Raw genomic sequence first — 14,310 nt, 5'->3', positions numbered from 1 at the left:
TTATATGGTGTATTACATTGATTGATTTTCTTATGTTGAACCATCCTTGCATACCTGGAATAAATCCCACTTGGTCATGGTGTATAATTCGTTTAATGTGTTGTTGAATACGATTAGCAAGTATTTTGTTAAGTATTTTTGCGTCTAGGTTCATTAGAGAAATTGGTCTGTAATTTTCCTTTCTTGTGGTGTCTTTGTTTGGCTTTGGTACTAGGGTAATGTTGGCATCATAGAAGGAATTAGGCAGTGTTCCTTCTGTTTCGATTTTTTGGAATAGTTTCAACAGGATTGGTGTTAGTTCTTTCCAGAATGTTTTATAGAATTCACCTGTGAAGCCGTCTGGCCCTGGACTCTTCTTAGTTGGGAGATTTTTAATGACTGATTCTGTCTCTTTGCTTGTGATTGGTTTGTTAAGGTCATCAATTTCTTCTTTCGTCAGTATGGGCTGCTTATGAGTTTCTAGGAATTTATCCATTTCCTCTAAATTGTCATTTTTGTTGGAATATAGTTTTTCAAAGTATCCTCTTATGATGGTTTTTATTTCTGTGGGGTCAGTGGTGATATCACCTTTCTCATTTCTTATTTTGTGTATTTGCATCTTTTCTCTTGTTAGTCTCGCTAAAGGTTTGTCAATTTTGTTGATCTTCTCAAAAAACCAGCTCTTGGTCTTGTTTATTTTTTCAAGTGCTTTCTTATTTTCTATTTCATTTAGTTCTGCTCTTATCTTTGTTATTTCCTTCCTTCTTCTTCCTGTTGGGTTACTTTGTTGTTGTTTTTCTAATTCCGTCAAAAGTGCAGTTAGTTCTCCAATTTTTGCTCTTTCTTCTTTTTTGATATATGAATTTATGGCTATAAATTTCCCTCTCAGTACCGCTTTTGCTGCATCCCATAAATTTTGGTATGTTGTGTTATCATTATCATTTGTTTCAAGGTAGTCATTGATTTCTTTTGAGATTTCCTCTTTGACCCACTGTTTTTCTAAGAGTGTGCTGTTTAATTTCCAAATTGTCGTGTGGAGTCTGGGTCTCTGTCCCTTGCCAATTTCCACCTTCACTCCACTGTGTCAGAGATGTTGTTTTGTATGATTTCGATCTTTCTGAATTCATTAAGCCTTTCTTTGTGGCCTAGCATATGGTCAATCTTGGAGAATGTTCCATGTGCGCTTGAGAAAAATGTATATCCTGCTCTGTTTGGGTGTAATGATCTATATATGTCTATTAGATTCAGCTCTTCTAATATACTGTTCAAATGTTTTGTTTCTTTAGTGATTCTCTTTTGAGATGTTCTGTCCAGAGTTGATAGTGGTGTATTAAAATCCCCCACTATAATTGTAGATGCATCTATTCTTTCACTTAGTTTTTCCAGCATTTGCCTCACGTATTTATAGGCGCCCTTGTTAGGAGCATAAATATTTATGATTGTTCGATCTTCTTGACGGATTGTCCCTTTCACTAAAATATAGTATCCTTCTTTGTCTCTCACAATTGTTTCGCATTTAAAGTCTATTTTGTCTGATATTAATATAGCTACTCCTGCCTTTTTTTGGTTGTTGTTTGCTTGTATGATTGTTTTCCAGCCATTCACTTTCAACCTCCATGAGTCTCTGGGTCTAAGATGTGTCTCTTGTAGGCAGCATATAGATGGGTCGTATTTCCTTATCCATTGTCCCAGTCTGAATCTTTTGATAGGTGAGTTTAATCCGTTGACATTTAGTGTTATTACGTTTAGAGAGTTATTTATGGTAGCCATATTTTGGTTGGATTTGTGTTTGTTATATTTTGTTTGTATTATTTTATTTTCCCCTTCTATTTTTGTCTTTCTTGTTGCTTTTACACTCTCCTCCATCTCTGACTGTCCTGTTTTTTCCTTTCTTCCTGCAGAACTCCCTTAAGAATTTCTTGAAGGGGAGGTTTCTTGTTGATATACTCTTTCAGTTTCTGTTTATCTGTGAATATTTTGAACTCTCCATCATTTTTGAATGCTAGTTTAGCTGGATAGAGTATTCTTGGTTGGAAATTTTTTTCCTTTAGTACCTTGACTATATCATACCACTGCCTTCTTGCCTCCATCGTTTCAGATGAGAAATCAGCACTTAATCTTATGGAGTTTCCCTTGTATGTGATGGTTTTCTTTTCTCTTGCTGCTTTTAGAATTTTTTCTTTGTCTTGAGCATTGGATAATTTGACAAGTATATGTCTTGGGGTGGGCCTGTTGGGGTTTATGACCAGTGGAGTGCGCTGTGCTTCTTGGATATGTACATCTGTCTCTTTCAGTAGATTTGGGAAGTTTTCATTCATTATTTCCTGCAACAGTCCTTCTGACCCCTTTCCCTTCTCTTCTCATTCTGGAATGCCTATAATACGTATGTTTGAGCGTTTTGCGTTATCATTCAGGTCCCTAAGTCCTATCTGGATTTTTTCTACCTTTTTATTGACCACTTCTACTATCTGTTTGATTTCCAATGCACTGTCTTCCACATCACTAATTCTCTGCTCTGCCTCTTCTAGTCTGCTGATATTGTTGCAAGTGTTTTTTTGATTTCTTGAATTGTGGTGTTCATTTCCAACATATCTGTTATTTTTTTGCGCATGTCTGCAATTTCCTCTCCAAGTTTTATCTTCATGCTGTTAACCTCTTTCATTACTTCATCAAATTTGTTGGTGATAAATGTTCTGAGATCTTTCAGTGCTTGTGCGAAGTCCTGCCCCTCTTCCTGATTGGATTCAGCCATGTTTTCCTGATTACTGGTTTGGTTTGTAGATTTTTGTTGCTGTCTTGTTAACATTTTTTCTTGACGCGTTTAATCAGTTCCTTAGCTTCTTTGTCTAGTCTTGGAGATTAATTAGCTGTTGTTTTTGCGTAAGTGTTATATCTTCTCTTTGTCACTTTGTTCTTCTTATTCCAATTTCTTATTGCTAGTTAAGCTCACTTTAAAGGAAAGTATTAGTGCTGGGGAAAGGCAATTGTGTAAGGGAGGAAAACGTGTGAAGTAGTTTTGGTGATATATGTTAACAAAGCCAGTGTATTTTAGATTTCTTGAACTGTGGTGTTCATTCCCATCATATCTGTTATCTTTTTGCGTATGTCTGCAATTTCCCCTCCAAGTGTTGTCTTCATGTTGTTAACCTCTTCCTTTACTTCATCAAATTTGTCGGTGATAAATGTTCTGATATCTTTCATTACTTGTGCGAAGTTCTGCTCCCCTTCCTGGTTTTTAGTTTATTCATTGGATTCAGCCATGTTTTCCTGATTACTGGTTTGGTTTGTAGATTTTTGTTGCTGTCTGGCCATCATTTTATCTTGACGGGTTTAATCAGTTCCTTAGCTTCTTTGTCTAGTCTTGGAGATTAATTAGCTGTTGTTTTTGCGTAAGTGTTATATCTTCTCTTTGTCACTTTGTTCTTCTTATTCCAATTTCTTATTGCTAGTTAAGCTCACTTTAAAGGAAAGTATTAGTGCTGGGGAAAGGCAATTGTGTAAGGGAGGAAAAAGTGTGAAGTAGTTTTGGTGATATATGTTAACAAAGCAGCAATATGAGTTCTGGGAGGATGGAGGTTAGATCATGTAAATTGTGTAGAGTTATAGTAGTAGGAAAGTACCTATAATGAGGTAGACGACTGAATATGGGAGGAATGTGGTACGTACTAAGAGGCTATTGTTTTCGTGAGAGAGGGAAAGAGAAAAGAAAGGTAATAGTTTCAGGGACGAATACCAGATGGAAAACTAAACAAAGGTATTAGAAATTAAGAGTTAGACACTTTGTGGATCAAAGAAAGGGAGATGGAATATAGGAGAGATAGCAGATGGTGGAGGATATCAAGTTGTAGGGGAAAGGGGATAGTGTAGATAAGCTAAATCTATTCACAGAGAAATGAGGCAGTGGAGGGTGAGGAAACCCAGCAAATGTGAGGTATTTCCTGTAGGACCTATTGTATTGTTAAGATAAAATAGTATAAGAAGAATATTGGGGACAGGAAAGAGAGGATTAAAAAAACAACAACAACAACAAAAATAAAATAAAATAAAAAATAAAAAAAACAAAAAACAAAGAACAGAAACCCCGCCGCCAGGCTCGGCTGGGCTCGGCTCGGCTCCCCCGCCCGCCGCCCGCCGCGGCTCGGCTGGGCTCGGCTGGGCTCTGGTCCCCCGCCCTCCGCGGCTCGGCTCGGCTTGGCTGGGCCCGGCTGGGCTCAGCTTCCCCACCCGCCACCCGCCGCGGCGCAGCGCGACTTGGCTCTCCCACTCGCTGCCCTCCGCGGCGCGGCTGGGCTCGACCAAGCTCGGCTGGGCTTGGCCCCCCCGCCCTCCGCGGCTCAGCTGGGCTCGGCTGGGCTCGGCTCCCTTGCCCGCCGCCCGCCGCGGCACAGCGTGGCTCTGCTCTCCCGCCCGCCGCCCGCCGCAGCTCGTCTGTGCTCGGCTCCCTCGCCTGCCACCCGCCGCGGCACAGCGCGGCTCGGCTCTCCCGCCCGCCGCCCGCCGCGGCGCGGCTCGGATCCCCCGCCTGCTGCCCACCGCGGCCCAGCTAGGCTACCCTGGCCGCCGCCCGCCGGGGCTCGGCACGGTCCTAGCTGCCTCTGCTCTGCCTACCCAAGGAGGGAATCCTCCACACGTAGCTGGGATCTCCGTGTATATTTCACAGACGGATCCTCTCTGTTACCTTCCCTCCAAATCAATGTGCAAACACCTTGGGACCAGGAAAAATCCCGAAACAGCCCGGTCCCAAAGAGTCTCCGACGCCTCCCAGCCGATTCCCTCCAGGAGCTAGTAACCGGGAAGTTCATTCAGCCGCCATCTTGCCTCCCCTCTCCCTGTATTTTTTATTGAATGAATTCTTGAGTGTGGACTGAAGTGCTAGCCATAACAGTATTAAACACATGGCAGGGCAAATTCCTGGACCTAACTGAACCTGAGCTTCCTTGAATCCATGTATCCCTTACATAACCTAAAAGGATTCATATTACAAACTATTTCTATATCACATTGAATTTAAAAATCCATTGGTGGATTTTTCCAGTATGAAAATAACCTTTTAAAGTTACAACCTAGTTATAGAAAATACTGTATATTATATTAAAAGTGATTGGTGTACTTCCTTAAAAGAATTGATCTTTGGGTAAGAAATAGGCACAAGTTTCACACTGAGATTTTTTTTAAATTGTAACCTTTCTACATCTGCTTAGAAAATGTGACAGAATTAGTTAATGTCACCAGAACACAGGATTAGCCAAATAGTAAAATATTTAATTATCAAAAGCTCTGCTTCCTTTTTAGATGCATTTCCAATTTGTTTCATGAGTTATCTCTCTCACCCAGGCGCATTGATGATGACAAGGGAAGGACCCATGAGCTGGAGCACTCGGCAATAAAATGTATGCGAGGAATTCTCTACTGCTATATGCGTCAGGCTGATAAGGTAAAACACTGCAGTGTGGCCTGAGATTCTCCCATCATTCTGAAAGATTTATTTAACCAATAGCAATAGAATCTTCTAAAAAAGAATGTACTAAAAAACGGTAAAGGCACATTCTAGGCAGTCTAGATAGATTAAAAAGGCCTCTGCCTTCGAAGCCTAGGGCTTTGAAATCCTAAAATTGAAGGAACACCTTAAGCCAGAGGTAACCGAGAATTGTTACTTAAACTCAAATTTGTGTATGGTTTGCATCTGGTATATGCCTAATAAAAACCTTGTTTCCTTGGAACTCTGCGATATCCAAACTTGTAACCAATTTTATATTTAGGAAAATTCATATCAGAATAACTTTTGGATATGTGAATTGCTCTGGCTTAAGTGAACTTTAGTTTAAAAATATAATACTTCATTTCTTTATGTGCAAAAAGGTCAGGAATTACAGACTTAGAAAATAGCAGAATTCTCAGGATTATTGTGGAAATTTTATAATAGTGTACATAATAACACTTTTTCAATTGTAAGGCTCTATGGATATAATATGCTATTCCCTACTTGCCTTCATTTTGATGTCCCTGGATCCTAACATTGTATGTGAGGGTTATATATGTGTTTTGGGAACCTCTAGACTATCCCATTTGAAGATTTGTTATGAAGACTCTCAGAACTCAGCATATAGTTGTACTCTATGTATGACTTATTACAGTGAAACATTACTAAGTATAATCAGCAAAGGGAAAAGGTACATGGGACAAAATCCATGAAAACCAGGCGCAAATTTGAAAGAGCTCTCTGTCAGTGGAGTCATACAGGATGTACTTAATTCCCCCCAGCAGTGAATTATGAAAATTATATATAAAATATTATCTACCAGAGAAGCTCATTAAATATGCAGTGCCTGGGATTTCTATTAAAGGTTGTTTACATAGGCAGTCTATGCTTAACAATTATCAAAATTTCAGAATTTTAGAATGAAAATAAGTGTTTACCATAAACCACATTGTGTAAACAATTAAGACATACTGAACCATTTTTATCAGAGAGTAGTAGTGAACTCGAAATTCAAGTTCCCAGATACCAGCTAAGTCCAAACAGGCAAGCAGGCCTATCTTTGGATAGCAGTCTCAAGCCTGTTAACTTTTTCTACACAAAATATGCGTACCAGTTATTTTGGGTTTCTTTTGAAAAATAAGAGCTAATATACAGAAAGCACCTCACACAAGGCCTGGCACCAGATGAGCACACAATTAATATTCATTGATGTTGTCATCACCAGTATTCCCCCTCCTTTCCAGAATATGTTTCAGATGTGTTTTCACCTTCTACAACTTAGTAAATTTTCACACCAGTGAATATGCCAGCAGTTTTGAGCATTTAATCTTATGTGTGTTTTTATCATGTGAATATCTTTATAGTAAGTTTAAATTATGTTTGAAAAAGGGTCAGAATTTGTGGTAGCAAATTTTTGCCTAAAGATCTATAAGTGAAGTCAAAATTTCCTGTATTCTTTCACCAGAATATGGTAAACCTATAATTTGTCTGCTGATATTTGACATTGTAAATCATTATTACAGGGTTTTTTGAGATGCTTGAAATAAATGAATATATCATAGATTGGCATACTTGAAATAAACCAGCATGTAATATGTTACATGAAGTAATTGTTGTTGTTTTTTTAAAAGGTTTATTTCTTTATTTCTCTCCACCCCCTCCCCCCCAGTTGTCTGTTCTCTGTGTCTATTTGCTGCATGTTCTTCTTTGTCCGCTTCTGTTGTTGTCAGCGGCATGGGAATCTGTGTTTCTTTTTGTTGTGTCATCTTGTGTGACAGCTCTTTGTGTATGCGGCGCCATTCCTGGGCAGGTTGCACTTTCTTTCATGCTGGGCTGCTCTCCTTACCGAGCGCACTCCCTGCACATGCGGCTCCCCTACGTGGGGACACCCCTGTGTGGCAGGGCACTCCTTGCACGCGTCAGCACTGTGTGTGGGCCAGCTCCACACGGGTCAAGGAGACCCGGGGTTTGAACCGCAGACTTCCCATGTGGTAGGCAGATGCCCTAACCACTGGGCCAAGTCCGCTTCCCATGAAGTAATAGTGATTAAAGATATTTTTCCTGAGTGTGAGAACTTATTTTATGTCATCTCATTAATATCTAATATCTTTATAAATATAACTTTTTTTTATCAAGCAAACTTTGTGAAAGTCATGAATTTCATGGTTGTTAGACAAGCTGTTTATGAGAAGGAAGGCAATGATATAATAGTTTTAAGTTTTTTCTTTGCAGCTTATTTAGCCAATTGGTAGTGACTTCTTTTAAGTATTACTCAGCCTTACTGACTAGTCTTCACAATTATGTTAATGTTTGATTACTTTGACTATGACTTATGCTTTCTTGATTCCTTAAATCATAAAGGATTAGCATTTCTTCCCTATGTAGATATGCTATAAGCACATTAAAATACATGAAATCCCAAGAAGATCAGAAGCATATTTGGTATTCATACCACAAAATGTGGAGTCTTGTTATTCTTGTAAATAAAAGATACTTTACAAATTTTAAAACATTGTCATTGAAATCATTTTCCTTTATGCTCATAACCTTTTGGAGTAGGAAAGGAGGATTAATCCACTTGTAACTGAGGGGACCAACTCACAGAGGTTGAACAGTGTACCCAGGTAGCTGCTTCCTACCATGCTTTCACCTCTTAGTGCTCACCACTCTTTTCCTGTGGTCTTGGCCATTTCTTGTTAATGTATTTTACAATGTGAAATATTTATCTGCCTTTACTTAATGAAAACTAAAGTAGTAAAGCACCTTTGTCTTGTTTGTTTGCAGTTTGATCTCCAGCCTCATGTCCTTTGTCTTCTAGAATAAAATTTGACCCTAAAAATTCTAAGACTTCTCCATTTTCTCAGTTTCTTATTGTAAAACTTGATTGGTAACAGATTTTCTAAAACCAGTAGCTAAAAAAGATAGTTTTGATTTATTATGAATTTAAATAAATAAATCCTTCCTTTGATACACAGAATGTAAGGCAATCTAATTTGTCTATTATTCTCCTGCCACTTGTATTAATGCCACTTATTAGTGTTAGGTATGTTTTACCTCTAAGAGTTCACATACATATTTTCTCATTAGAAAAAGGACAGACATCTTAATGATATTTAGCCTTCAAATCTATGAACATGGAATAATCATCAATTTACTTAGGTCTTCTTTGAAAGATTTTCTTTAGCAACATTATATAGTTTTCTGTGTATAAGTCCTTTACATCAGTAGGTAAGTTTATTCCTAGATATTTGATTCTTTTAGTTGCTATTATTAGTGGAATTCTTTTCTACATTTCCTCCTCGGATTGCTTCTTATTGCTGTACAGAAATGCTATTGATTATTGCATGTTGATCTTATATCCTGCCACTTTTTAATGCACTTCCCAGCTCTAGAAGCTTTGTTGTAGATTTTTTAGGGCTATGCATAGGTTCATGTCATCTGCAAATAGTGAAATTTTTATGTCTTCCTTTCCAATTTGGCTGCCATTTACATCTTTTTTTTTGTCTAAGTGCTTGAACAAGTGCTTCAAACACAATGTAAGTAAGATGGGTGAAAGTGGGTATCCTTGTCTTGTTCCAGATCTTAGAGGGAAAGGCTTTAGCAGTTCACCATTGAATATGATGTCAACTATGGGTTTTTCTACATACACTTTTTATCATGTTGAGGATATTTCCTTCTTTTCCTATCTTTTGAAGTGTTTTATCCAAAATTTGCTGTATTTTGTCAAATGCTTTTTCTGCATCAATGGAGAGGATCATGTGTTTTTCTTTTGAACTGTTAATATGGTATATTCCATTGGTTTTCTTACCTTGAACCATCCTTGCATACCAGGGTTGAAACCCAGTTGATCATGGTATATATTAATAATTCATTTGATGTGTTGTTGAATATGGCTTGCAAGGATTTTGTTGGGGATTTCAGCATCAGGTTCATTAGAGGTTTTGATTCTAATTTTCTTTCTTGTGGAGTTTTGGTATGGCTTTGGTATTAGGTTGATGTTTGGTATTAGGTTGATGATGGAATGAGTAAGCGATGTTCCGTCCACTTCTGTTTTTTGGAAGAGTTTAAGCAAAACTGGTGTTAGTGTTTTTCTGATGTTATTGCTAGAATTCACCTGTCAAGCCATCAGATCTTGGGCTTTTCTTAGTTGGGAGGTTTTTGATGAAGTTCATTCTTGTTACTTGTGATTTGTCTGTTGTGTTCTTATTTCTTCTTTCATCAATGTAGTCTCCTTTTGTGTTTCTAGAAATTTCTCCATTTCATCATCGTTATCCATCTTGTTGGCATACAATTTTTCAAAGTATCCTCTTATGGATACTCTTTATTTCTATGGGACCAGTGGTGTTATATCCTCTCTCATTCCTGATTTCATTTATTTGCAACTTCTTTCTTTTTTTCTTTCTTAGTCCAGCTATGTGTTTGTCAATTTTGTTAATCTTTTCAAAGAACCAGCTTTAGGTTTTGTTAATTTTTTCTAATTTATTTTTTACTCTCCATTTCATTTCATTCTGCTCTAATCTTTGTTAATTCCTTCCTTCTGCTTGCTTTGGGATTAGTTTGTTGTTATTTTTCTAGTTCCTCCAGGTGTACAGTTGTATCTTTAATTTTAACTATTTCTTCCTTTTTTATATAAGCATTTATGACTATAAATTTCCCTCCCAGCACTGCTTTTGCTGCGCACTCATAGTTTTTGATATGTTGTAGTCTCATTTTCATTTGTTTCAAGGTAGTTACTGATATCTTTTTGCAATTTCCTCCTCGACCTACTGATTGTCTTTGTGTGTGTTTAACTTTCCTATCTTTGTGGCTGTTCTGTTTCTTTGCCCCTTAATAATTTTCAGCTTTATTTTACCAGCAGTTTTTTGATATTGAGAATTCAGTAGAATTCTGCATTGACCCTGAATTGTTTGGCCACTGTATAAAAAGAGAACATACCTCCCTTCCTTTACCCTCATTTTCTCAGACCTTATTACCAACTAATAGGTCCTGACTTTGAGTTTTGTTCATCACATGTTTCAAACCTAAGGTAGGTTATCTTCCTTTGTAAGAGGCCCTTGGAGGATGCAAAGATTTATCAGCCCTTTAAATAAGTGCTCCCCAGTGGAACTTTCTGTGATGACAGAAATGTTCTATATTAATGTGTTAAACAATGGGAAGACCCTAGTCACATGTGGCTACTGAGAACTTTAAATGTGGTTAGTGTGACTTAGGAAAAGACTTAAAATTTTAATTTAATTTAATTTTTAAGATTTATTTATCTCTCCCCACCATCCCCATTGTTTGTGCTTGCTGTCTGCTCCTCTTCTTTTTAAAAGGATCTGGAAATTGAACCCGGGACCTCATATGTGGGAGGAAGGCACCCAATCGCTTGAGCCACCTCTGCTCCCTACATGTTGTGTCTCATTGTGTTTCCTGATTGAATCTCTTTAGTGTGTCATCTTGTTATCTTGTTGCATCAGCTTGCCATGCCAGCCTGTTGCATTGGATTGCTGTCTTGCTTGTCTTCTTTAGGAGGCATCAGAAACCGAACCCAGTACCTCCCATGTGGTAGGCAGGTGCCCAACTGCTTGAGCCACATTCTCTTCCCTTATTTAATTTTAATTGATATTATTTTAATGAGCCACATATAGCTAGTGGTTATACCATGTTCAGCAATGTAGTTTCTACAATCTGTACGATAGTACGAGATATAGACCACTAGTGAAGATATAAGGCAGGAGTAATAATTGCGGTATACACCGTGATGAGAGAGTCCAAGAAGGAATTTTGGTTAGGTTTTAGAAAGGACTTTGTTAGAGAAGGTAGGTTTTTGTTTTTTTTTCAATAGCTTACGGAATTAAAAAAAAATTTTTTTTAATTCATTGAAGTATATCACACATACACAAACATACATAAACAGTAAGTATATAGTAATAGTTGTGAACTTACAAAATAAACATATAAAACATCATACAGGACTTTCATACCTCATCCTACCATCAATACCTTGCATTGTTGCAAAACATTTTTAACTAATGATTAAAGAGCATTGTCAATATGTTACTACTAACCCAAGTTTTTTCCCCCCAAGCCACCCTATTGTTATTATTTTCTTTATATCATTTATAAATGAACATATGTAAACAATAAGTGTATATAAAAATTGTGAACTTACAAAGCAAACATGCATAACATAATACAGGAGTACCATACGTCAACGTTCTACCAGTACCTTGCATTGTCATGAGACATTTGTTACAAATTATGAAAGAATATTGTCAAAATCTTACTACTAATTATAGTCCTTATCTTTATATTTTGTGTACTTTTCCCCTAACCCACCGTATTATTTTTTAAATATATTTTTATGACAGAAGTTGTAAATTTAAAAAGCAACATGCACATGTGCAGAATTCCCAAACACCCCTCTATCAACATATCAAACAGTGGTGGGACATTTGTTACAGATTATAATATCATCTGATTGTTACCATGTCCATAGTGTACATTTGGCACACATTTTCCATACTGTCCCATTATCAGCACAGTACATCTTTGGCATAGATGCAAGAATATTACATTATTACTGCTAATCAGTCACAGTCCATAGGTCACTCCAGCTGTATTTTTCCTGAAGTTCTGCACATTCCCACCACAGTGCAATAGTGATGTACATGTGCTCTAGCTAACAAAGGATACACTTGGATCTGTACCATCAACCACAATTTTCATCCACCTCTGGGTTTACTGTGCTATTTAATTCCTAGATTATTCTCTAGCGTTCTGTCAATTGGCATTTACATCCCTAGGCTGCCGTTTTCAGCCGCATCCCCATTTATAAACTAGCTGTTAGTCACTATGTTACCATCCACCCTATACATTTCCACACATTTATGGTAAAGCTAATTAAAACTTCTACATACATTATACGTAAGTAGTCCATCTCAGTCCTCTGCTTATCTCCTTTAAGAATCTACCACCTACCACCAGGTCTTGAAGATATTTTCCTTCAATTTCTTCTAAAATCTTCTATGGGTCTTGCTTTTATATTTGGATTTTTGATCCATTTTGAGTTAATTTTTGGTAAGGTGTGAGGTACGGGTCCCCTTTCCTTCTTTTGGCTATAGATATCCAGTTCTCTCAGCATCATTTATTTTTATTTTATTTTTTTTATTATTATTTTTTTAAAATATTACATTCAAAAAATATGAGGCCCCATTCAACTCCACTGCCCCCACCCCCCACTCCCCCCACAGCAGCACTCTCTCCCATCATCATGACACATCCATTGCACCTGGTAAGTACATCTCTCAGCATCACTGCACCCCATAGTCAATGGTCCACATCATAGCCCGCACTCTCCCACGTTCCATCCAGTGGGCCCTGGGGGGATCTACAGTGTCCCGTAATTCACCGTGAAGCACCACTCAGGACAACTCCACGTCCCGAAAACGCCTCCCCATCTCATCTCTTCCTCCCATTCCCCACACCCAGCAGCCACCATGGCCACCCTTCCCACACCCATGCCACATTTTCTCTGTGGACATTGGATTGGTTGTGTCCATTGCACATCTATGTCAAGTGGGGGCTTAGATTCCACATGGATACTGGATGCACTCCTCCTGCTTTCAGTTGTAGACACTCTAGGCTCCATGGTGTGGTGGTTGACCTTCTTCAACTCCATGTTAGCTGAGTGGGGTAAGTCCAAAAAATCAGAGTGTAGGAGCTGAAGTCTGTTGAGGCTCAGGGCCTGGCTATCATATTGTCAGTCCAGAGGTTCAAATCCCCTAAATATATCTTAAACCCCAGCACCAATTACAATTCCAGTAAAGTAGCATGCAAGTCTTGTGAAAAGAGATCCCCTCTGAGTCCAGTTCCATCACGCAGAAGCACCAGCTCCAAAGAAGGGCCATCTGACATTGCAGTGAACCCCATCTGCCATGACCATAGAACCCGTGGGTCTCTTTATCCCTCAAAAGAACCAATACCTGGGATTGTATCTACTTTATAGCATCATTTCTTGATTGGACTGTTCTGCCTGAGCTGGGTGGATTTGACAGGCTAGTCAAAAATCACTTGACCATACATGTGAAGGTCTGTTTCTGAACCATCAGGTTGGTTCCATTGGTCTATGTGTCTTTTTATGCCAGTACCATGTTTTTCCCACTGTAGCTAGGTATTATGATTTAAGGTCTAGAGATAAGAATCTTTCCACTTTGCCTTCCTTTTTAAGATATTTCTGGCTATTCAGGATGCCTTACCCCTCCAAATAAATTTGCTAATCATTTTTTTCAATTTATTTTAAAAATGCTGATGGAAGTTTTATCAGGATTATATTGAATCTTTTTATCAATTTGAGTACAGTTGACATCTTAATGATATTTAGTCTTTCAATCAGTGAGTATGAAATTCTAACATTGAGCTGTAGATATCTCAATATAAGTGCTTTACGTTTTCAAGTTTATTCCTGAATATTTGGTTTTATCTGTCCTGTTTTATTTTCACCACTCTTTTCACACTTTTAGTTACTTTTATTGATATAACCTTCATTTCTAGACTCTCTTCAAAGCATCTTTCTCCTGTCTTTTCTTTTCAGGCTCTAGCACACCCTTTAGTACTTCTTGAAAATCTGGGCTCTCTTGGTTAGAAATTCTGTCAGTTTCTGTTTATCTTTGACTATTCTAAACTCGCCCTCATTTTTGAACGATCTTGCCAGATGTAAGATTCTTGGTTAGGAGTTTTTCTTGTGTAGTATCTTAACTTTATCATACCACTCTCTTCTTGCTTCCAAGTTTTCTGGTGAGAAATCAGCACTTAATCTTATTGGGTATCCCTTGTATGTTATGTATTGCATTTCTCTTGCTGTTCTCAGA

The 14,310-nt window shown here is 38.0% G+C and overlaps 1 protein-coding gene across 16 annotated transcripts in view; it reads left to right on the top strand.

The window, feature by feature from the left end:
• Positions 1-14,310, top strand: part of PHKB (phosphorylase kinase regulatory subunit beta) — a 258,670-nt gene that overhangs the window by 46,457 nt on the left and 197,903 nt on the right. For all 16 annotated transcript variants that reach the window (XM_004457055.5, XM_058280056.2, XM_071209177.1 and 13 more), the window contains one exon: positions 5,314-5,413. In XM_004457055.5, the coding sequence (XP_004457112.1) occupies positions 5,314-5,413 (100 nt within the window). The remainder of the gene's footprint in view (positions 1-5,313; positions 5,414-14,310) is intronic.

Source organism: Dasypus novemcinctus, chromosome 18, assembly GCF_030445035.2.
Source record: "Dasypus novemcinctus isolate mDasNov1 chromosome 18, mDasNov1.1.hap2, whole genome shotgun sequence".
NCBI lineage: Eukaryota > Metazoa > Chordata > Mammalia > Cingulata > Dasypodidae > Dasypus > Dasypus novemcinctus.
Note: the sequence above shows the minus strand (reverse complement) of the source record. Positions and strands in the feature narration are given on the sequence as shown.